The sequence below is a fragment of the Alosa sapidissima genome, chromosome 6 (genome assembly GCF_018492685.1).
Source record: "Alosa sapidissima isolate fAloSap1 chromosome 6, fAloSap1.pri, whole genome shotgun sequence".
In the NCBI taxonomy this organism is placed as follows: Eukaryota; Metazoa; Chordata; class Actinopteri; order Clupeiformes; family Clupeidae; genus Alosa; species Alosa sapidissima.
Window position 1 is genome coordinate 35,429,547 of NC_055962.1, and position 23,918 is coordinate 35,453,464.

The window sequence follows — 23,918 nt, forward strand, 5'->3', positions numbered from 1 at the left end:
ATACAATTAGCATTAACATACATGTGTCAGTGCAATGCAGACAGACTATACCTTTTTTTCTTTTGAAAAAAACTACATCACAAAACCAGTCTTTCAGGTTTTACCAGGTTCATGCTCATAGGTGGTTGTCTGATTATTACCATCAATCACAGAAGGTCGACGGTCTCCTGACTGCTCGTTTGCCATGTTATTTCTCTGTGACTGGGCAAATACGTTCTGTCTCAACATTGACATTAAAATAAATTATGCAAGGTTTCTAAAAAAGATAGAAGATGATTCATATCTATGGGCACTTGCCATGGACCAAATGTAAATTAGGGAAGATATGTCAATTCAGAAGTAGTTCTACACATGTATTCATGTGTGTGAATTAGGCCTACTAATTAAAACCAAATAATGTGGATAAAATACTTTTTGTGAAATTTAAATGTTTATAACATGTGGCCATAAAAAGAAATGTTTCACAAAAGAAATCATTAAACGAATTTGAAAAATATATTCTGGAATCTAGGTGTGTCAAATTGGGCTTACACATACAACTATTCAACTCATCGTCATGAAATAATTTTCACTTAGTTTGTAAAGGCCTATACTTCCTCATGATCTGCGGCTGCACCAGTTGGTTGATGTTGGTTTTGTTCTTTCAGGGTAGGAACATCTGTAGTTCCCCAAGCCTAACAATCAAGAAGGAGAACTTTCCTGCTTTAACTCCAACTGTGAGCTCGCTCGCTTTGCCTGAGGTGTTGCTTGGGGCCCTAGTAAGTCCGTTACCACATGAGCTTTGCCACACTGACAACCTCTCTTCTCCTCTATAGGCACATAGTGTTTGCTGAAGTACTTCCAACATTGTTTGAACACGATGTACAACATCTCTACGACATTGAGAAAGATGCACACGATGGAAGTGCAGCCCATGATGTAGAGGAAAATCTTCTTCTCTGTGGGCCTTGAAATGAAGCAGGCCACTGTGTTGGGACAAGGACTTTGACTGCACTGCAAAACCTTAGGCACTGAGAAGCCGTCGTACAGGAGGTAGAAGGCGACCAGAGATCCGATCTCAAACCCAGTTTTGAACAGGATGCTTACAATGTAGGTGGCAAGTAGGCCTCCATCAATGCTGCCCTTGTTAGCATAAAGCTTCCTGCCATATTTGGCCTCTCTGTGCTCTCGGTAGCCCACATGCAGGGCCACTAGCAGGGACGGAGTTGACACCATGATGAGCTGGAGGGCCCACAGACGCACCTGGGAGATGGGGAAGAAATGATCGAAGCACACGTTCTCACAGCCGGGCTGCCGGGTGTTGCACGTGAAGTCCTTGGTCTCATCTTTCCAGACTGCCTCAGCTGCTGCCACGTACACCAATATGCGGAAGACAAAAAGGATTGACAGCCACACTCGGCCAATCACAGTGGAGTATTTGTTGACACCGCTGAGCAGAGTCTCCAGAAAGCCCCAGTTCATCTTGTCCTGTACAGGGATGCAAACAGGTAAGGGGTGAAAAAGGTGAGAGTGGAGATGCACTAGCACAACGGTAGCTTTAGCGGCCTGTACCACGGACAGGCTCAGTAGCCAAGGGGACCCAGGTTCGAGTACAGCCTCTCCGACCCCACTTCCCTTCTCCATCATTTAATTTCCTCTCATCTCTTCACTCTCCAATAAAATAAATCCTAAAAAGCCCAAAATATAACTGCATTTCTGTTTGACAATGTGTTTGCTGTAGGCCTACTTCCAAAAGAGCTTAATGTACATTTCATTCCAACACCGGTAACATCACTTGGAAATCGAAAGTGAACTAAGAGTGCAGACCTGGTACAGCAGGGTTGGCAAAATTCAGGTAGGGGAAAAAGCAGTCTACTCTAGTCTCCTTCTAACCCCCCCTTTCACACACATAAGTTGTACTTGGATGTCCCATGGGAGTTATTTATACATCCAAGGAGAACTCTCTCCTATATATATATATATATATATATATATATATATATATATATATATATTAATATCAAATGAGTCTCACTTTAACATTAACCCTCCTAATCCTAGATGAGGCGTTTGCATCTATGCCTGTGTGAACTGTGTTGCTTAAACGAAAACTGAAACTACAAACAAGTTGAGTGGCAATGAGGAAAACAAGAATTTAAAAAGGCCTTGAAACATCTTATAAAACATTAACATAGAAACTCAAAATCTTATTTAAATCTAATCGTGGACAGTGCTCCAGAGCTAAAGCTAGAGTTGTACCAAGAAGTCTGTACTTTTTACTAACAAAAGTACAAAACTAAATTTAAGAAGGCCTGTAATACCAACTGTAGGCCTAAACTAAAATCAAACATGCTCATTTATTTTTTTTTGTTTGCTTAAATGATTCATGCAACTTCACAGCGCTTTAAATGACTTCTAATCAATTGTACTGTTCCAATGAATCATAATCTATAGCTAGGAACCTTGTGACAATTTGAATAGACAAGTGTTATTGTTTATATACGTACTGTATATTACGGTTATAATTTGCTGTACGAGAAAGTCCCTAATGTCACGAGTCATAACCAGGCCCACAGGTATGTAATCTATGCGCGTAACTGTCCTTACAGGAATAGGTATCCTGTTCGGGAAACTGCTGCTTATCTCAATGTCAAGTACAATTCCACTGTGCTTTTTCTCTGAGCAATTTCAAATTTATGTTTAAGAAAAGCACAATAGGTTATATAGCACGGCATCATACCTTTTGCATATCTTGCCTTCAACATAATTTAGTACAACAAGTATAATAAAAGTATTACAGTACTTTGCATTTCAACTTACACTGGTTAAGATGAGTTTTCCCCCTGTCCGGGTCTTCTGTAAAAGCCTTGGCAAAAACTGAGGATGGTCTCAATGGCAGCACAGCCTGATATAGTGTCCCTGCTCATGCAAACACACCTGCTGGCCACACCTATATCCCTGTTGTCAGGGACGAGCAGAAACACCCACACTACCCACAGCACCATTATTTACATATCCATGTTTCCACACTCACTCACTGTGCTCCACAGGGCCCAGCCTCGTTGATAACACACTTGATTATCCTGGTTACTATCATGATTGATAGTCTAGTACCAACAAGACTTACATGAAACCTCTCACATATTTTTTAACAAAGTTTAAAATGCAATTGCTTTATCTCAGTAGTGTATATCTTCATATGCTATCATATCACTTCAGCTCTGGATTTTAAGATACCATCTCTCGTTTCATTGGTTTTTCAACATGAAAGTGGATGCCTATTCGGAGAGGCCCACTGCCAAGCCATTAAATAAACAGCAATGTTGACGACACCATTCCTTTTTTACTGTAACAAGCTACAGGGTCTCTTCTGGCAACTTTGATGACTCTTTAGATGCTGTTTGTAGTAAACCTAGGCTTGGCCAAATATAACCTAATTATTGGAGGGGGGGGGGGGGTTTAAGATGTTGTATGTTGATGTTGGTGTCTATGGTTGTGTGCCCCTGAATTTTTCATGATAGTGGCTAGGTGATCTGTCAATTATTAATGGTCGAGAGAGAGAGAGAGAGAGAGAGAGAGAGAGAGAGAAGTGCTTATCTAAATTTCCTTTTAAAAAGACATGGTATATGGTACCCCAGACTTTGTAAAAAAAAAAAAAAAAAGGCTGTTGTGAATGTAATGGTGAAATCATTTTAGGCTTTACAATACCCTATTGGTTTAGGGCTGTCAACAAATTTGTACTACTGGTAATGTGGATAAGGTCATGGTTCTATTTAGCAGACAATTTTTGTTTTTCGGACTGCTGTAGTAGGCAGTGTCCCACATTAGGACAATTTAGTGTGCCAACCAGGAGGTGGCGCTGTAACATTATGTGACACATTTTAAAGCTTTTCCTTCTTGTTGAAGTCGTTGATCCCACAGTCTCGACTCCTGACAACAACATTTTGTCCTCCAGATAAGTAGTAGCCTAGCCTATATCGAAAACCAGTTTAAATCTTATATGCACAGATTCAATTATTATTTCCTCCCAGTGTGAATGGCTGTGGAGTGGCATCATTATTAAATAAACATCGTTCACATCGTTCTGCGCTGGTCTAAAAGTCCAGGTTCCTGACACTTGGGATGTCATCTCCAGACACTGAAACTGGCAAGGCAACTTCCAAAGAGAGTGGATTTAGAACCCCAGGGTTTAAAGGGGTGCGAACCACAAATGTTTTCCGTGCCGTTAATCCGGAGCTCTTCATCAAACCTGTAAGACAATATAATATTTTCACTAAACAGCCAAACAAAACGTTGCCCATAAAATATATCAGCATTCATTTGACATGCGTCAGTAATCCACCTAAAAGCTGTGTGCTTGAGTTTTAATCATTAGGCTACTTTATTCCTTTTATTACAGGTCTAAGGTTAATAATGTGTTCATTTACTTGCAGAACAAGCCGGTCATGGCCTTTGGACTGGTGACAATCTCCATGTGTGTAGCATACCTGGGCTACCTTCATGCAACTAAAGAGAACGACCAACAGCTGTATGAAGCGATTGACAGCGAAGGGGAGAGATACATGAGGAGAAAAACCTCGAAATGGGACTAATCCGACTTAATGAAAAATTGTTTAGGGCGCAAGGAGGAAGGCCGTGTCTGTTCCAGTTGAAATATCCGTAGGTTACACGAGATGTCCACACTGATCCAACAAGAGCCAATAATGTTTTATATTAGTAAGGCTACAACAAGATTAAAAAAATTGTCACCTGGGATCTAGTCACTTTATTGTGTTTTGATATGCTATCTGCATTTAGACTCAGGGCTAGGCTATACCTTTTTGGTGCTGGCTATGGCAAGGTCTTAAATTAACTGTAGCTTGGAATAGGCTCTATATCTATTCATGCTATGCATATGGATTGACAGATAATGACTGACAGCACTGAATCCCAAACAACCATGGATATAGGTAGGCCTATGTGGTAAGAGTTTTGACAATACATGTTAATGTTAGTCAATCTGTTATGTAATTTGGTCAGTGTGAACCAGTAATGAGATTTACATCACTACTCAAAATATGTCCCCTTATGAACTCCAGAAAGTAAGCCTAAGTGTGTGTGTATGTGTGCACAGAAGCTCTTAACACGACAAGCACACCATTCAAGAAAAAACATTCTCTTGCCTAATGTGTTGTTTCTTTTTGTGGAGGAAAATATCAGCATCAATATTAGTAGAATCATTGTATTTGAGCATGTGTACTCAAAGTCATGTGGATTGCCGTCATGCCTTACACATGAAAGGGTATAAAGTTCTCATAAACACAATCACATCCTGGGAGACATCCCAGAAAACATTTTACTTGTAGGCCTTCTGGAAATTCAGAAGAGGTGTGTAGTGTGTAGCCTAATAACCGAAAGGACCAACAGTTAAAACTCAAGCCCATTTGTGTCCAGTGTCCAGGGCTATGTCTCAAACCTCCTACTTGAACACATCAAGTACTTAGTTTAAGTATATAGTGCAGTTAAAGGACCTGGATGACGCCCTAATAACGGTCAAAAGGTTCAGTGTGGAACAATGGACACTACTCGCACTAAACAGGTGCCAACAGGTGTCACTTCTATTAAGTCTTATAACATATATGTGTTCTTTTCGGGACAATACTAACCATCAAAAAGTGGGCACTACGGAAGTAAGTGCTCAGTGCACACTAGCAGTGTACTGAGGGAAATATGCGGTTTGGGACACAGCCCTGCCACACTTTGGTTCCAACTATTGGTAGATCAATTAGTAAAATCATGTGTGAAGCGCCTGCATTTTTACTTTCGGACTTTTACATTTGTGATGTTAGTGATACCTTAATGGCATTGGGCAGGGTAACATGTCTTGCTGTTTCTGTTTTTTTTTTCTGTTGACTGTTGTTCCAGAGCAAATTGGTTTACACAGTGGCAACATTGTGTGAAATAGGCTAAATGCATGTTTGGAAGTTATCCATCTGATGTCAGGGCATCTGTGTGTTTTTTTGCACAATGTGTAGTATTTGGCATACAATATTTTGGTTCAGTTTTCAGGACTAAAGAGTAGCCTATGTAATGGATTAGTTTTCCAGTTACCAATGGCCAAAGCCATATAGAACTGTAGACACAGGCCTTTATAATGAAGTGTCATTTTCTCTATGAAGATCTCAAATTCATATATTGTGACATTGAAACCAGCCCAAATTCAAAATAGGCCTCATTGGCTGTGGCTGAAATGTGCAGACAATGAAGAAACATGGGGACAAGAGGTTACATGGCCTGAGGAAGATCCTGGAGATCAAAATGATGCCATTTAAATAAAGAGAGAAAATAAAAGGGATATAAAGCCGCAGTGTGCAGAACTTTTCCCTCCTTAAAAAAAAAATAGTTTAAATGCAATGAAGAGGACTTCAGGACCTTGTGCCAAGACTGTGGTTAAAACTCACAGGGAGGAGCTGACGTTCAGAGCAAGCAGCCACTACTTTGGAAAAGAGTCAACAATGAGGGGAGTAAACAATGGAGGGTTTGTATGGCATTTTTAAAGACGGGAAAATTCAACAAGACAACAACTCTTTCCTTAAAGTATACTACTGCTTTTGAAGGTGCAAAATGGAAAATCTTATTCATGGGGGGGGGGGGGGGGGGGTGAAATGGCGGCATTAAAACTGGCCCCCTGATCCCAGTTGGGAAAGTGTCTGGTTTTCTGTATTGCCAATGTAAAGTCCTCAAGGTCGTTCCAATAAAATTCACCATGTTTTAAGATTAAAATGTTGAAAAATTGGAACTGTATTCCTGTACAGTGTACAGTGAAGTTTAAGACTGAGCAAATATATCATATTAGATAGCTTGTAAGTGATGTAAGTTACTGATCAAAATTGTTGTTTTGGAACTTTTCCCCTCTTTGGCAAAATGTGTTGTCCTGATTGAAATGCTCACAATCCATACCATCACCCAGAACATTTAAGAATGGGTCTTTATTTGGCCTTTTCCCCCAAAATGCGCTGTGCCTACTTCAGAGGGTACTGTCCCCACCTCTTTTGACCTACCATCAAATGCTTGCTCTTTAGAAAGCTAAGACCCTGTAGTTTGATTGTGTGAAGTACTGTACTTTTTTCTTTCTGCCGGATAACAAGCATCTCTGAACTGACCATATTTCAGCTCTCTAGGTCACTTGATATGACTTTAGAAACACAACTGAGCCCTAGCACCAGGTCTTGTGAAGCTGTGTGCAAAAGTAGATCAATATAGAATGAAAAATCTGTACTTTAGACCATTATTTGCCATGGTATGCTCATGTGTTTTGTAAAATGCCCTATGGAAACTCCCAGTAGGACTTTAGGTTACCCAAAATGTATACTGACAATAAAAGCCTTACTGCGTGGCAACCTCTTGGGGTAGAAGCATAATCCTGGTCTCAAATGAAACGGAACACTCTGGGGTTTCATTGCATGTCAGAGGTTCTGATATAGAATGACTACACAAAATATGGAATAATTACAGAAACATATTTTTTGCATTTTCTTTGTTGGTTCAATGGGTGTGTATATAACGGACTATACATCTACATCTGCACAACTAATATAGGATAAAACAACATGAATATTCAATTTCTATGGATTCCTGTGAATATTTCAGTACCCAATATGCTGCATCTACTTATTGCTAAGGATGCACACTGCAGCTAGAAGATAGCACCAAAGGCGGAGGAGGGCATTTTTGATACAAATTAATTGAGACAAGATTAATCTGACAATGTAATGCACTATACAGATTGTACCTGAAAAAGGTTGTCATGTAGGCCTATGGTTTCCCAAGAGTCAATTAGGCAAATATGAGTAGGATGAGAGATCTAATCTGTGAGCAAAACATACAGAATCATATGAGGCTCTTTTACCCTGGGAAAAGGATTTCCCAGAACCCAGATGAACTATTTATTCACTGTCAACCTATCTGAAGGAAATAAGAGTAGGCTACTTTTTCAGAGTTCAGATCACTTTTGAAATAGTTTCCAACCAAGCAAAGCAGAATGTGGAATGACTGTCTCCTTTGGCCTACTGTTTCACTGAATCACCCCCACATGTTTACTTTTTAGTTTCAGGTTGCCAAGTTGTTTGTCCTGTTTCTTGAGTTTAATGACTTCCCATGTTGGCAGACAATTGTAGCCTATGTTAGTGGGAAATAGATCATCCCGTGTAATTAGCTTTCCACATTACTGTCAAAGCGAGTTTTACATCATTAGGCCTACTCGGTGTACAAATGGAAGATAGGCTAGACCATTTGGTCACATTTCATTTGGTGTAGGCTATGGCTATGCTGCAATGTATTTTCGATAAAATCAATGTATTTTCGTGTGGTAGTTAATGAATAAGATCTTTCTGAATTAAACTTTGGCTATAACACCTAGACGTCTCAGGTTACTTACAACTTGACGGAGAAAGAGTCTTGCTCACGCATCATGTGAACATAGCCTACATCCCGCCCCTTCTGTTTGTGAAGTTATAAATTTGCCTCTCCGCCCTGACTCAATGGGATCGCTCAGCTGTGTGATTCTCATCGGAATGGGCGCAACATGGCGGAAACTAGGGGGCTAGCAAGTATTCAGTGTCCCGAGTCTTGCGCTAACCGCTTTCTTGCTTTGCGAATAATATAGGCAAGGAAAAACGTAGCCATAGTTTCTGATATGCCTGGTCATATCAATCCCGTGGACCACGACGCTCATATTACATTTCAAGCGTAGATGAGACGCAGCGAGAAAGCCCCTTGACATGAGTAATCCTGCAACAGGTAAGAAACGGAGGCAAGTGCATCATGTTTGTAGCGCGTCCTGGATGTGTTGGGAGATGGATAGTTTGTTTGCTCTGACTCGGCCAGTTTTTAAGTTTTTCCTAATATTTGTTATCTTTAAGTAACATGGTGAACCGTTTGTCCCCCTAAATATTTTAGAGGTCCGTTCTTGAAGTGCATTATCACATTCCGGGTCACGGAAGAGTCAATTAAATTGTGGGTTTTGTTCTTGAAGTCGCCAAAAATTCAAGTTGGAATGAGTGGAGAGGAAGGGGTGGGGGTAGCGTAGCTGAGGTATTTTCCATTTTGCCAAGTTTTTTTTTTTTTTTTTTAAGGGAGCTTTTTTCCATTTTAAATATTTTTCAGCGATCCAGAGGTCCTCCTCCTCGATACCACTGCCTGCGGATCATGTGTTGAACTCGGGAGCAGTGATCTTTCCCGGTAAAATTGTTACTTTGTTTTCAGCACAAGGCTACATTTTAATTTCCTCTGTCTGTAGGCCTGCTGTGTCCATCTTCTACCTCTTCTCTTTTTAAGTGAATTAGTATATCCTAATTTTACTGAAACGCATAATGCTTTGGCCATTTCTTTTAACAGGTGCATTCGACCAGCAAGGATGCCCCCTGGTTGTGTTCCCGACAGAGGCTCAAAACAAGCTCTCAGATCTCACCAAGGAAGACATTAATGGCTTCATAAGCTACTTTCTACGTTTGCATAAGTATGTACATCAAGCCTACAAACTGTGAGGCCTCCGCTCACATGGCAGCTTGATGGCTGACCTACATGTAGCTTCACCCTGAAATTAATTTGATGCGGCTCTAACTGTATTATTCCTTCAACAGCGAAAGCCAAGAGAAGGAGAGCTTGGTCTCTGTTGTTGTTGACTTAAGGCAAGCTACACTCCCCACCACAAGATGTATTGCTGAAAGTTTACAGCTGCTAGAGGTAGGCCTAACTGTTTCTTATCAGTGCTTGTGGCAGCTTCAGTCATTTCAGGCAGAATGTGTCCTACCACAGTTTGTCTTTGCCTGCGGGTTTCGTGTCTAAATGTTATTCTGAGTCTACTTGCATCTACTTGAACATACTATCTAGTCAGAATTGTGGTGTTTGCATGATCTGCAAGCCATGGAGTATTTTCAGCCAACCCAAGATCAGTGCCATCGATTAGTGAGGACCATAATCTTTGTATGACTAACACTTGTGTTTTGTGGATAATTGAAGCCTTCCCCCAAGGCAGGGAAAAGAATAAAGAGAAAAGTGATGTATTTATGTCTGACACAGGCTTCTGCACTGGAGTTTTCTCAGGCGTCTTAAAAGGCCAAGGCTTGCCTTGTAGACACGGATTTCTTTTGCCTTGCATACAGTCTCCTCTATTCTTGCTGCTCTTAATCCAATTATATAACTTAGTTTTCCAGTTTCAAAGGGTTTCTCTTGTTTAGTGTTTGTTTCTTGAGGCTAGAATGTAAAGTGCGTCACTTCCTGTTTTATGTGCACCAAAGTTATTGAAATCATCCCTTAGAAAAATCGTAAGAGTTGTTGAGAAGTCTGATAGGGGAACAGTCACATGCACTGAGCTGATCACATGCTTGTAGTTATCTAATAATAGAAGTTGGACTGTTATCTACAGTAAACTTTTTCTTTTAAATGTCATATTGCCATTAAGATATTCAATTCTGACATTCATTGTGTGTTTTCTGTGTGGGGAATATATAAAAAAAAAAAGTAAATTCTCTGCTTTGTGCCTGGGAAATCAATTTTGTTGATTCACCCTTCCCTCTGATTAGCTTCACAAGAGGACAATTCACACCTTGTATGTTGTCCAACCAAAAAAGAAAGACGTCCTCAAGCTGTTGCTGAAAGTCCTTGTACCAGGCAATTCAAAGCGATACATTTCTGCGCCTTTCAAGGTACAGTGAGAAGACTGCATGTTTTGTACATTGTTTCCAATTTTTTAAAACATAATTGTTAAGAGGCCATTGTTTTTTTTTTTTTTTGGTCCAACAGCGGATTTTCCTCAAAGAAGTCTTTGAACTTTATAACTACATTGACCGAAGCCAGTTAACTCCATCTTTAGGAGGATACCTTATCTACAGTCACGGGAGCTGGGTGACCTTTATTAAGGTAATTCCTTATAATTACTCATTGAGTTGGGTTAGCGGTATATCAGGATCAATGTCTCCCAGCCCATTGTTACCCCCTTCCCCCATGTTTGGTCATTTTTCTTTGTGTGTGTGCCTCTGAAGTTCTGTACTTGTATGTCTGAGGGCATGCTTGGCCATGACTGCAAGTGTGTGGGATGTTCCCTCTCTCTCTGAGCACATGCACAGCCTAGATGAGGGAGATCATGAGTGGTGGTCTCATGATCCCATCATAACCTTGTTAATAGGCTTAAAGCATGGCAGCATTGTCTGTTTCTATTTAATAACAGAGTGATTGGATGTCACGTAGCAGCTGTCCCCTTTTAAAATGCATGGTAGTCTTGGTCTATATGATTGAAGTGATTTGTCTGTGTGTGGTTCTTTTGAGGATTATCAGTTGAATCTAATGGAGATGACAAGCCTGTAGTGATTTTTATTTCGTTTTTTTCAAATGAGTCATCTGACGAGGCATTTGTTCCTTCCTCCAAGCTGTAATGAGCAGCTATGATGTAGTCAAAGGGTATTGTTGGTTACCTTGGAGAAACTTGCGCAATTGCGCAACCTAGTCACCTGACCTCATTAGCAAATGAATACCCCCCCCATGCACACACGTACGTACACACACACACACAGATACACACCCATACACGTACACACCATTTGGTTATCTTCAGCTGCGCTTTTGAAACAGCAGTGTTTATAGCAGAGATTTTCCTAACGCCTTTGGCTTGATGAGCAACATGCAGTTGGCTGATGTTGACCAATGTTTTTGTTTTATTTGTTGTATGCAGAATGTGTGTGTATGTAGTAGTGGGTGCATTTTAGTCCAAGGATTATTGATGCAGCTGAACATGCCGTTCTCGAAGTGGCCCTGTTGTGCGACCGTTTAAATGATTTAGTATAAGATTTTTCTATTTTATATAGTTACTCATCCTAGAACATGTGAATCACAAAAGATGGAGGAGGTGTGCATTTTATTCCCTTTTAATTATTACGTTCACCATTGTAACCATAGCGTGTATTTGTCCGACCTGTTTCTCTACAATTTCTTTCTTATGATGCTTTTCTAACTTTTTACCCCTTTTTGAAGTGGATTGTTTTGAAGGAATGTGTTTTAGTTTATTTAGCATATTTTCAGTATTAAATTCATACTCATATTTCACAAGTCTGTCCCTGAATTTTGTCAGATTCTTTCACAAGTCTGTCCCTGAATGAATTCTGTCCTCATATTCATAATTTGCAAGTCTGTCCCTCGTTTGTAAAGCTGGCAGAAGTGGATGGAGATGGTTAAAGCTTAGTGTTGCCTTGAGTGCCCTCTATAATGGGGGAATATACAAAAAACATGTTTTTTTTTTCTTTTTCTGTCACACAGGAGATTGATGTCTTCGTCAAGGAGTTCTTGTTGGTGGTTCAGAAATTACCTTCGTGCATAGCAACCTTACAGACCATCTCTCAGCAGCCGGTACCATCAGGATTGGATGAACTAAAAGAGTTTTGTTCAGTTAATGAAGCCAGATTTCAGCAGCTGCGGCGGTAATTATTCAGATATTTTTATTTGTTTTTCTTGGTTAAGGGATGAACAAACAGAAGTGAAGGTTGTGAAATTCAGTATGCTATGTCCCTGTGATGTTCATTTGTGTGTGTGTGTGTGTGTGTGTGTTTCTTTGTGTACAGGCTCTGTACCTCTTTGTGTCCTAATAGTCAACAATATTGCCTTGGAAGTGTTTTTTAATGCAATGATTTCTCCCGTTTCTCTTACTATGCCAGTGACCTTGGCTTAGATGAGCTACTGAGGCATTGCGAATGTGTGGTGGAGAAACTGCGTTACCCTGAGAATGACCCATGCTATCAGGCGATGGCTGGAACTGCCATCTTTACACACACAGCATATGACATGCTACTCAATTACAGCAGGTAAGCAGGCCATTGTTTGTGCATTGCTGACTTGTTCATTCTTTTCCACTGAGTATTACTCATGAAGGAAATTCTAGCTGCCCTCCCTACTGGTACAACCTGTTTTTATTAGCCTGGTTTTGGATTCTGCTTTTCTGGTTGAGACTAAATGAACAGGCCCATGATCATACCTGAATGGTTAGACTGGTCAAACATGTCCTTACATCATTAAACTCTGCTGTGAGGGATGAAATTCAGCAATGAATAAAGGACCTCACCTCTGGCAGTTGGAGGACTATTGAAATGGACTTGACAAATAATATAGATGTGTCGATGAATGAGCAGTGATTCTTAAGATATACCATTTACTCTGCTTCTGACTGCTAGAATAACCGCTGCTGTGGAGAAGGTGGAGTTGCTGTGGCAACAGGCTTTTTCCAAGGCCCACCTCCAGCTGAGAGTGCTCCAGCTACAGAGAGAAGCGCAACAGGTAAGACAAAGGACTGAAAGAAGCTGGCTTGGCCTGTAGTTATTTTTAGTGTCTACTGTTGTCAGTTTTAAATGCAAAAAAATTACGCTATGTTTATTTTTTTGTTTTTAAATTTTCAGAATAGATATACTTTTTGCCAAGTTATCTCTATGTGGCGTCTTGAACTACTTTTGTAGTTTGGTTTATTTATATAATGAAATATTTCAGCAATGGCTGAGCTGTAACATCTGCACCTATACTGGAGGAGTTCCTCTGGCAGTTTTAGTGCCTGGTGTTAATTTCCACGTGCTACTCTTAGATAACGGAACAGATGGGGGTCTTGCGAAAAGAGAAACTTCAGCCATACCGAATTGAAATTGCCAAAGATGCCAGCTGGGCAGACTCACTGAAGCTGGATTTTGAAACGTGTATATACACTCCTGCCATGGTGAGTTTGACACAGAAGTCCAGGAAGCCATAGGAACATCCGGTAGAGCTTGTTTTATGAAGATGCCCAGCTTTTTCCATTCAGTAATTTGCAGCAATCATTCTTTGCTCAGGCTTTAGTCCGTCGTGCTGAAGACGTAATCCACACGCTGCATGAGATGCTGGCCCATGGTGAGGTGCTGGTGAGGGAGCCGTGGGTGGACGAACTGGAGATCCTGAAGGAGCGATTTTACTCCACAGTGCAACTCCCCTACCAAACACTCCGACTGGTCTCTGACTTCTACCACTACTATGATAAGGTAAAAGTTGTCTTAAAGGAACATGCCAACATTTTAGGGAAATTGGCCAATTCAGTCACCCCCAGAGTTGGGTATAGCAGTATTTCCCACAGAATTGCATTCTTTGTGGTGGTAGGTTTGCAGAATTAACTCGAATGCAACAGTTTTTTTTTTTAACAAATTAGAGCAGCGCGGTTATGATTCTAACCAGATTAAACCACAATTTAGTACAACCAGGAAAATCATTGTGTGGTGGTCAATGTTGATATTGTGGTGGACCGCCGCAAATAAGTCAATGTATGGGAAACACTGTATAGGTTGTCTATTTAGTGAATATGGGTGAATGTTGGTGTGTCATTATTCAAACTTGCTGAATAAGGTCGAGTTTGTTTTTTGTGTTTTTCAACAGGCCAAGTCCTGGTACGATCTTGTTCTCCGTGAGAACTTCCTCCAGGACTTTCTGTGGGGTGGGACCTGTGAGGGCTTCTCTTCGCTACGCCGTACTCGTACTCATGAGCCTGTTGGTGGGGTGCCGGTGTGGAGACGAGTGGTCTATGAGTTTCTCAGGAAGAACCCCTCCCCAGAAATGGCAGCGTTGGTTCAGCTAGCACATCTGGCTAATGTTGTTCCTGAAACAACATTACAGCAATCAGGGAAGCAGCTGTCACATCGGTACATTTTTGTTTGTTTTTTGTTAGGCTTTTGGAAAGGTTTTAGTGCTGATCACATGAGATATTTAAGAAAACATTGATCGCTAGTAGTTTCTGAAAAAAGCATTTCAAGGGTGATTCTGCCTCACAAATGTAATTTTCATTTAAATTAAGTAAAAGTAGCAGTAGTAGGAAAGCAAACTAATCCATGCTACACGGAAGTTGAAAAGCTGATCTGAATTGAGATTGACATTCCAGAGAATTAATGAAGTGGTTAACCTTGTCCCCTCTCCCTTCCTATTTCCATCCCTAATTGCAGATGTATGACCTTGAGGAAACTGCTGTCGTCCCCTGGAGCAGTGCCACTGAATGACCTTCAGTTAGCCTTGCAGTGGCAGTATGAGTTTCTCAGAGAGAGCCAGAACCAGAACACTCCAGTCACATACCAGACTGACAACAAAGGGTCTGATAAGATTTTGAGACTTGACAGCCCAGGTGGAGCATGCAGTTTGTCCCCTGAACCAGCCTTCGTATCCGGCTTGCCGTCCGAGCCGACACCAACCAATGCTGGAACGTTAGACCAGCTAAATAAGTGGGAGTCTGGGAAAGTAGTGGTGCACCACCAGTCTTCACTGCTCCCACCAAACACAGGTGCTGTCTGTGCCTCTGTGTCTGGCAAGCCCCCTTCTCTGAGTTCCTTTGACTCGGGCTTTGACGGAGCTGGAAGCAGCCACTTGGAGACGGGGCAGGGGAGAGAGGTACTGGATGGTTTGCTGAGATTGCCCGGTGCCCCAGATTTGAGACTGAAGCCCCCACAACCCCAGATCCACGAGGAGAACATCTCCAGTGTTTCTGATTCTGAGGATCCCCACAATGAGTTTGTTGTGGCAGGCAGCCCAACAGCTGCAAGCATTCAGATCATTCCCAAGATCACTCTGGACTCGCTGAATTTTGAGATTAAAGTGAAGCGATCTGCCACTCCGCCTAAAAACCCATGGCTTAGTCTGCCAGTGGAGGATCTGGAGAACTCCTACACAGTCACAATCACACCCAACCGGCACTCGCGTCTCGGCGACCCGAGAAGCCCCAACGGTTCTGAACGGTCTCTTCACAGCGACACTTCCAGCAGGTCACGAGACCAGCCTACACAAACAGAGGTTCTGACCAGCGGACGGCGGCCCACTGATGCTGAGTCCAGAGAGCACTCTGTGCAGGACAGTTTTGACTCGTCGGAGTTGAGCCCAGTCAGAGGCGTCCTCTCAAGCACCATCACGGAACCCAGCGATCAGCCAAGCTTTACAACTGAGGGCATCCCCACGCTGATGTGGGACTCCTACGACTTTCATAACCTCAGACAGGAGCACTGTGATGGGTAATGGAAACACTAAAGACATATAGCCTGTTTGAAATTAATGACATTGACTGTGTCCGAAATGCAGAAAATACTGCGTTCTAAGATGGCATTCGGTGGCATCGAGACATCTTCGAATGAAATATTTCAATAAAATTCTGCCTTTGTTTTGCCAAATTTTGAAGGCAGCGCAGATGTATCCTTCATGCTGCCTTCAACGTCCAAAATTCTATTTAAATGATTGTGACCTACACATTATTGCTACTTAACCTAACTCTCTCAAATTTAGCCAGTCTTGGTTTGTGGCCATACATATTGCCCTTGAATGCTATGAAAAATAATCATGTACTATTTGCAGCTCTTCAAACTCCCTGTCTGAAGACTCCCTGAATGACTGGGATTTAAGGGAGCAGGAAGGATTACAAGAAGTAGAAGAGATCCTCGACCGTGCTGCAGGAATATTAGAGGTTGTGTGTTCTTCCTTTTTAGTATTTCTCAGATTGGACATAAAGGGTTGTAAATGTCATTCAGTATTCAAGTAGTGGCGTTTTACCAAATGTCAGGCTTTATATCCACCCTAGTTATCAAACTGTGGACCAGTTGTTTTAGTTGATATTGACATTTTGCGGTGTTTGGAACAGGAGGAAGAGAATGTTTTGGCACAGGAGGAAGTGTTGGATGTTCTAGTGAAGACTGAGGGTTCACACAAACAGTGGGCATTGTGGAACAGTGAAGAGCAGTTCAGTGCGGTAGGTCATGCGTGACGAGGTGGCATAAATCTGTCAAAAATCACTCGTTAAGGAGCGTAACATAGACAATTGGGCCTCTGTTCCTACCATGTGTGTTTGTTTATGGGTTTACCCCAGTTTTAATTTGCAAGGGACCTCTTTACCTCACAGTAGGGGTCTGGCAATAATCTTTTTTTTTTTATGGGGAACAAAATGACCTGAATTATACTTAGAAACTATACTTGTTATGGATTAATCAAGTTCCTTTCCTATTCATTTCCCAATATGAACATTCTCTCTTCCCAGATGTCATCTTGTGAATTGGCAGAATCTGGGGTCATTGGTTTGGATAATGACCTCGCTGCTTTGCCCTTTGAACAAGATCGGTCACCGCATGGATCAGAAAGTAAAATGAGGGCGCTCCCCTTGCAGTTAGATGACTGCCAGAGGCTGATTGATTCTGACCTGGAAGGTGCCGAGAGTAGTCAGACCGTTCTCCACCAAGAACTTCAGGGTCTTCAGGACCTTGAGGAGCGCATTTTGGAGGAGCACATAAAGATCCATGAGCTAAGGAGGCATGAAAAGGAAGTCTTAGTGCTCCAAGCGGAAAACCCAGAAGATGGTGTTCAGGCACATAGATCCAGCACGGACAGAGAAAGGTTCCTGAAAGAGCTGGAGAAGGAGAGAAGGGAAGTTGAGAGAATGGAGCAAAGTCTTCACAGGGAAATGGAAAAGGACAAACACAAGGTGAAGAAACGTCTCAGCAGGACCTGGCGAGTGGTGACGTGCTCAGTCATGGAGAGAGCCTCTAAACAGGACAACTTGGATGATGTGCTTTGTGAAAAAACGAAATCGAACTCCAATGGCCCTAATCTGGAGAAACTGACAGGACCTGTTGTGGTGGTGGATGGTTTGAATTCCAAGGAGTCGCTGATCTCTGCCCAGAGCCATCCACAGAACAGTTTTCCAAATGACACTCTGGAGACATGCAAGAATAGAGCGGATACAGTGGAAGTGGACAAGACTAAGCTCTCTGAAGGAAATAATGTTGACTCTTCCAACTGTTTTGAGCATGCTGATGGAAGTGCACCTGAATCTCTTGCAGATGTACCTGGAGGAGAGCCACATCTGGAAGGGGACAGTAGTGGAGAGTCTGTGAAAGAACATGATTCTAAACTTAGTGATTTCACTGTAGTAGAATATTCTGAATTTAGGGATTCCACAGTAGAAGGAAAAGATTCTGGACTTAGTGATTTCACAGTAGTAGGAGAAGATTCTGAATTTAGGGATTCCACAGCAGTAGGAAAATATTCTGAACTTGGGGATTCAAGAGAAAATGTTGTAGATGAGGTAGAGGGAGGCGAGTCAGAGGTTTCTTTGGTTCCCGATTCACCACCTGATCTTGGTGCGTTTGAGCCTTGTGTTCCAACTGAAAGGGCTCCTGTGCCAAAACCAAGAAAAACCTTGTGTGTTAATAGTTCAGATCTCAGTAAATCTGAAGAGCAAATCAATGCGAACACCTATGAGGAAGACCCAAGCTCTCTTCCCTCAGAGCCAACATTAACCACAACCCCTCCACAACCAAAAGCACGAACCTGCCAGCTGTCTACCAACCATCTGATTCCTCCAGATGTAATGAAACACAGCAGTAACAACAATAACAACAACCCCACCAGTGAGGATCAAATAACCAAATCATGTAGCAACACTGAATCATCCTACAGAGAAGTGCAGGTTAATCCTTTAAATGCGCTTGTGTTGGATCTGGAAGGCCATTCCACTGAACATATAGAGGATGTGGGCAATGTCCCTGAGCCTAATTCTGAACATATAGAGGATGTGGGCAATGTCCCTGAGCCTAGTTCTGAACATATCGAGGATGTGGGCAATGTCCCTGAGCCTAGTTCTGAACATATCGAGGATGTGGGCAATGTCCCTGAGCCTAGTTCTGAACATATCGAGGATGTGGGCAATGTCCCTGAGCCTAGTTCTGAACATATAGAGGATGTGGGCAATGTCCCTGAGCCTAGTTCTGAACATATCGAGGATGTGGGCAATGTCCCTGAGCCTAGTTCTGAACATATCGAGGATGTGGGCAATGTCCCTGAGCCTAGTTCTGAACATATAGAGGATGTGGGCAATGTCCCTGAGCCTAGTTCTGAACATATCGAGGATGTGGGCAATGTCCCTGAGCCTAGTTCTGAACATATAGAGGATGCAAAACCCTCATGTGATCTGGTAGATGTCCCAAATGATAGAGGTTCTAATGGCTTCCAGAGCTACAGTCTTTCTGTATGTCCCATCAACTCATCTCCTGTCGGTCAACTGATCGACATACACGCAATAGAGGTATGTGTATGTGTGAATGAGGGCTCAATTTTGCGCTATTATACTTCATCTTTGACATTATCCTTTCACACAAACCCATACCAAACCAGACACCAATTAAACTTGCCTTGTTTGCACAATCTGAAATTATGTTATTTGCTCATCCATCTGGCAGATGTCTCTTTTTAAAACTCCAATAGTCCTGGACACTGGATCTGGTTTGATGAAAGCTGGCTTTGCGGACCAGAGTCTGCCTACCACCATATTTCCAACAGTCATTGGAGTCCCCAAGTATGAGGTGACCAAATTGATTACAGTACATGTTCTGACCTTCTTAACATTAACAGTGTGAAGCGATCAACAAGCACTGCAAATATTTGGTTCAAATCCAACACTATGGTCTTATCTGATGAAGTGAAGGCCATGAAAATGCTGAATGTTTTTGTATGTATGAAGTGTTTTGATCTACATGATGGTTCCCTTGTCCACAGGAGGTCATGAATGGTCATTTTGAGAGGGAAACCTACATCGGCCATGACGCCCAACACATGAGGGGAGTCTTGGCACTAAGGTATCCCATGAAGAATGGCATTATCCGCAACTGGGATGATATGGAAATGGTGGGTATTGTTTCCATTGTCTATCTGCTTTGATCTTTGTGTCCCTTTTGTGACCTGAATAAATATGGCGAGAAATTGGCAAGCCCGTTTATACTGATTTTGTTTGAATTTATTTATTTATTTATTTATTTATTTATTTATTTATTTATTTTTATTTTTTTTGAATTTGCTTTTGTTTCAAATAAATTCACAACACAGGAAAGGCATATATTGGTCTACATTGTCTGTATTTGTGATTACAGGAAGTCCTTGATCTTACCACTGGTGCCGTTCTTTAATATCTGAGTGACACTGTGCCTTTAGTGTATGGTTCTCGGTCTTAATCTCTGCGCACGTAATCAGTTTAATCCACATTACCCCATCGATTGCAGCAATCGCCCTTTATGCATTTTGTAACATGCAGTGCGGTAAATTCGCTGTGCCGGTGACATTGAGGTGGTTTGTTCTCGAGCAGATCTGGAGCCACACATTCCAGCAGCTGGGTGTGGAGCCTGAGGACCATCCAGTGATGCTGACTGAAGCGCCACTGAACCCTAAAGAGAACAGACAGCGGATGGTGGAGCTCATGTTCGAGGCCTTCGGTGTTCCACTCTCCTATGTGGCCATGCAGGCAGTGCTGGCGCTGTATGCAGCTGGACGCACCACAGGTGAGCAGAGCCAGGTGACCATCAGGAGAGGCCAGGTGCAGAATGGCAGTCTAGTCTAGTATCGCCAAGACTAACATCTAGGTTGCTTTTAAATCATTTGCATGTATTCATTTAGCAGACACTTTTATCCAAAGCCACTTAAATATGTCAATTATATTACAAGGGTCCTTCTCCCCAGCCCTACTGCATGCTAGCCCAGCTCCTTAGCCGCTACGCTACCACCGCCCCGGTACCAGCCCTACTGCATGCTAGCACAGCTCCTTAGCCGCTACGCTACCACCGCCCCGGTACCAGCCCTACTGCATGCTAGCACAGCTCCTTAGCCGCTACGCTACCACCGCCCCGGTACCAGCCCTACTGCATGCTAGCCCAGCTCCTTAGCCGCTACGCTACCACCGCCCCGGTACCAGCCCTACTGCATGCTAGCACAGCTCCTTAGCTGCTACGCTACCACCGCCCCGGTACCAGCCCTACTGCATGCTAGCCCAGCTCCTTAGCCGCTACGCTACCACCGCCCCGGTACCAGCCCTACTGCATGCTAGCACAGCTCCTTAGCCGCTACGCTACCACCGCCCCGGTACCAGCCCTACTGCATGCTAGCACAGCTCCTTAGCCGCTACGCTACCACCGCCCCGGTACCAGCCCTACTGCATGCTAGCCCAGCTCCTTAGCTGCTACGCTACCCCCGCCCCGGTACCAGGTTGCCTGCTTATGTTTGTCTGATCTGGTGACGTTCTTGATTGATTAATCACCAACTATGTGGATACTGTTTTTTTAGAATTGATTTAGATTAAGTGTTATTTAGTAGAATTTGTATTTTAGTATATTTATCTTATACTGTCCTTATTGCTTAGTTGTGTTTTATATTATATACTTTTAATTACTTTTCTGCTGTGTGTGTGTGTGTGTGTGTGTGTGTTTTACTGAGACCTTGAATTTCCCCTGGGGATCAATAAAGTATCTCTATCTCTCTCTCTCTCCTGCAGGGGTGGTGTTGGACTCTGGGGACGGGGTGAGCCACAGTGTGCCGGTGTTTGAGGGCTACTGCCTTCCTCATGCTGTTCAGCGCTTCACTCTGGCTGGCATGGACGTCACACTGCACCTTAAGAAGGTGGGGGGGGGGGGGCTGCTAGGAGAAGGATTATCAGCACGTGGATTAGAACCATTTCATCTCATTTTTACCGTAGCTCATTTGATGGTCCCAATTGAAATGAATGTGAAGCACTATGCATACTTTATATGTAATTGTATTTTCAGATTACAGAATAGTGTGTCCGTGTCCGTGTGTCAGTTGTTGCAGGAGCAGGGTGTATCCATGTGCACATCTGCAGAGCAGGAGATTGTGCGGGACATGAAGGAGAGGCACTGTTGCGTCTCTCTAAACTACTCGGCAGAACTGGCACATGGAGGCGCCTCTAGCTCTCCGGCATATTATACTCTGCCAGACGGCCAGGTTGTGTGCCTGACCACAGAGAGATTCAGGTAGAGTTCTCCGACACCATGTCCATGTCGTTCGGTTCGACTTTTGAATTGTGTAGTGCAAATGGACAGTAACTAATTAGTGCAATGATGTAGCTCCATGCTGATTCTGTACAATATGTTCTTGTATTCACCTTGAAATAATCTGTGCAGTTATGAATATGAATGAAGCTGTGCATTATGACTAATGATTGTTGCTAGTTGGGACTGATTGGTGGTGGGAAAAGTTTTAGGAATGTAGGTAGATGCCAATGGAATGGAGCCATTTCGGAGGTCATGACTTGCCGAATAAATGTGTTTCCAGAGCTGATTGTGGTCTTTGACTTTCAACAAAACTAGAAGTTCTTCAGGTCTTTTTTGTCTTTCCAAAAGTAGGCTTATAGAGGTTTAGTAGTAATTAAGCACTGATTTTGTAAGTCTGTTTGTGTAAATAGCTTAAAGTTTTTCTTTTGTTGCAGAGCTCCGGAGATCCTTTTCAAGCCTGAATTAATTGGGCGTGACCAGTATGGGATGCATGAAAGTATCTTTAAGTCCATAATCCATTCTGATATTGACCTACGAAGGAGCTTTGTGGGAAACATTGTTCTGTCGGGTACTTGACTACATTTTGTTTTGAGTTTCCTTTGAAATCCAGTATGTTAAAACTTAAATGTTTTAACTGAAGTGCTTTGCTATATTTACAAGTAAATGTTACCATTTTTTGCCAAGAGGTCAAACTGCAGCTATAATCTTTCCCTGCGTCCTCCTTCCTTCCATGTTCTTGGAAAGGTGGCAATACCCTGCTGGCAGGCCTACCTGAACGACTTCAGGACGAGCTCAAGAACATGGTGCCGCCTGACCTGGCTGAGTGTGTGCGGGTGACGAGCCCGAAGGACCGGGACTTCTCAGTGTGGAGCGGAGGGGCAGTGCTCGCTAACCTGCCTGCTTTCAGCTCGGCCTGGATCAGCCAGGATGAGTACGAGGAGTTTGGCCCCCAGATCGTCTTCAGGAAATGCTTCTGAACTGACCTCCTGTCCCGCACTCCCTTCAGGCTGGGGCCTCCAAGTGCTCAAGCTGTCCTCCGGAACCAGTGCAATATTAAAAAAGAAATGTGCCGTGCAGGTGCCAAGTTCGTCCTCTGATCAGTTGCTGGTATGTATGAAATGAATGTATGTGTGTGTGCGCGTTCGTGTACATGTAAGTGTGATATTGTAAAAAAGATATCACACAAAGCATAAACAGTCGCAACCCTGTGGATTGTTGGACTATGACTTCCTTGAATTCCTTCATTAGATTTTTCTTACTTTGGGAGGTTCTACAGAATGGACTATCATGAAATCAGCCAATGATCTAAAGGAACTACAGGGTAAAGTCAACTATGTTTTTAACAGTTTTATTGTTTTTTTTTAATTTATAACAAGCCATTTTATTTTATACCTGCACTTGAATAGCATGTTCACAATGAACATTAAATACACAAGTACAGACACATCTTAAAAACAAGTCTCAAAATATGTGTGTGGTTGTGTCAATCCAGTTTGTTTTAATCCATGTTTTAATTAATAATTCTTTAAAGTTTTACATATATATATATGGAAGGATTAAAATATATATATATATATATATATATATATATATATATATATATATATATATATATATATATATATATATATATATATATATATATATATATATATAGTAACATAATAAGCTACACGTATTACCTTTTCAGTGTTAACTTGGTTAAAGGTCTGTTGGTCTTTTGTAGTATTTTTTTCCCCCTTTTATTTGTTGGCCTTATGAAGTTTAATATTTCGTACGTTGGATATTTGTACATTCTCCACTATTTCCATACTATATGGTTGACCTGAGGGATATTAAATTTGTGTTGTTTGTTGTATATTTGGCTTAGGGTCATGGTTGGTTTGTGTGCCTAATTCTTGATTTTCTTTAAATTATATGGACATTTTCCCGCTTTCAATATATATTTATACACACACATCATTATGGTTTGTCTTGATCACATGATTGGAGTGCTTTATTTGTCTTTGAAAAGTTTTTTTATTTTTTTTATTTTTACAGTTGTTTGAATTTGTTGAATGCAAGTTTCTATCTTCAGTTCTCAAACCCAAGCTATATGTATGATCAATT

At 42.0% G+C, this 23,918-nt stretch overlaps 3 protein-coding genes across 8 annotated transcripts; 2 read left to right on the forward strand and 1 right to left on the reverse strand.

Moving 5' to 3' along the window:
• Positions 1 to 11: 11 nt before the first annotated feature.
• On the reverse strand, positions 12 to 2,945 carry gjb7 (gap junction protein beta 7). The gene is made up of 2 exons (XM_042095407.1): positions 2,800 to 2,945; positions 12 to 1,467 (listed from the first exon to the last, which is right to left on the reverse strand). The coding sequence occupies exon 2, from the start codon at positions 1,459 to 1,461 to the stop codon at positions 682 to 684; it is 780 nt and encodes a 259-aa protein (XP_041951341.1). The 5' UTR covers positions 1,462 to 1,467; positions 2,800 to 2,945; the 3' UTR covers positions 12 to 681.
• A 938-nt stretch (positions 2,946 to 3,883) lies between these two features.
• Positions 3,884 to 5,051, forward strand: smim8 (small integral membrane protein 8). Its single transcript, XM_042095418.1, has 2 exons — positions 3,884 to 4,230; positions 4,413 to 5,051. Exons 1-2 carry the CDS (start codon positions 4,102 to 4,104, stop codon positions 4,569 to 4,571), a joined length of 288 nt encoding a protein of 95 aa, XP_041951352.1. The 5' UTR covers positions 3,884 to 4,101; the 3' UTR covers positions 4,572 to 5,051.
• Positions 5,052 to 8,508: 3,457 nt separating this feature from the next.
• On the forward strand, positions 8,509 to 23,377 carry LOC121711587. 6 transcript variants are annotated; one of them, XR_006032381.1, is made up of 24 exons: positions 8,509 to 8,757; positions 9,124 to 9,198; positions 9,355 to 9,475; positions 9,600 to 9,702; positions 10,542 to 10,664; positions 10,762 to 10,878; positions 12,268 to 12,428; positions 12,663 to 12,809; positions 13,176 to 13,278; positions 13,577 to 13,705; positions 13,818 to 14,003; positions 14,392 to 14,654; positions 14,952 to 16,004; positions 16,342 to 16,450; positions 16,625 to 16,732; positions 17,018 to 19,060; positions 19,215 to 19,337; positions 19,531 to 19,659; positions 20,114 to 20,306; positions 21,293 to 21,417; positions 21,598 to 21,788; positions 22,244 to 22,377; positions 22,554 to 22,916; positions 23,058 to 23,377. XR_006032381.1 is itself a non-coding variant. In XM_042095289.1 (24 exons), the coding sequence occupies exons 1-24, from the start codon at positions 8,739 to 8,741 to the stop codon at positions 22,784 to 22,786; spliced, it is 5,946 nt and encodes a 1,981-aa protein (XP_041951223.1). In that variant the 5' UTR covers positions 8,509 to 8,738; the 3' UTR covers positions 22,787 to 23,377. The 6 variants fall into 6 exon arrangements, 5 of the variants coding, with proteins under 5 accessions (XP_041951223.1, XP_041951225.1, XP_041951224.1 ...); XM_042095289.1 differs by having other exon boundaries at positions 17,018 to 18,875; positions 18,918 to 19,060; positions 22,554 to 23,377; XM_042095291.1 differs by having other exon boundaries at positions 17,018 to 18,508; positions 18,551 to 19,060; positions 22,554 to 23,377.
• The last annotated feature ends 541 nt before the right edge of the window (positions 23,378 to 23,918 follow it).

Bases quoted from the DNA above. Each gene is read 5' to 3' on its own strand.
- smim8 (XM_042095418.1), top strand. From the start codon at position 4,102: ATGTCATCTCCAGACACTGAAACTGGCAAGGCAACTTCCAAAGAGAGT. The intron at 4,231-4,412 runs GTAAGACAATAT...ATTTACTTGCAG, and splicing joins CGGAGCTCTTCATCAAACCT to AACAAGCCGGTCATGGCCTT.
- gjb7 (XM_042095407.1), bottom strand. From the start codon at position 1,461: ATGAACTGGGGCTTTCTGGAGACTCTGCTCAGCGGTGTCAACAAATAC.
- LOC121711587 (XM_042095288.1), top strand. The intron at 9,199-9,354 runs GTAAAATTGTTA...TTCTTTTAACAG, and splicing joins GGGAGCAGTGATCTTTCCCG to GTGCATTCGACCAGCAAGGA. The intron at 12,429-12,662 runs GTAATTATTCAG...TTACTATGCCAG, and splicing joins AGATTTCAGCAGCTGCGGCG to TGACCTTGGCTTAGATGAGC.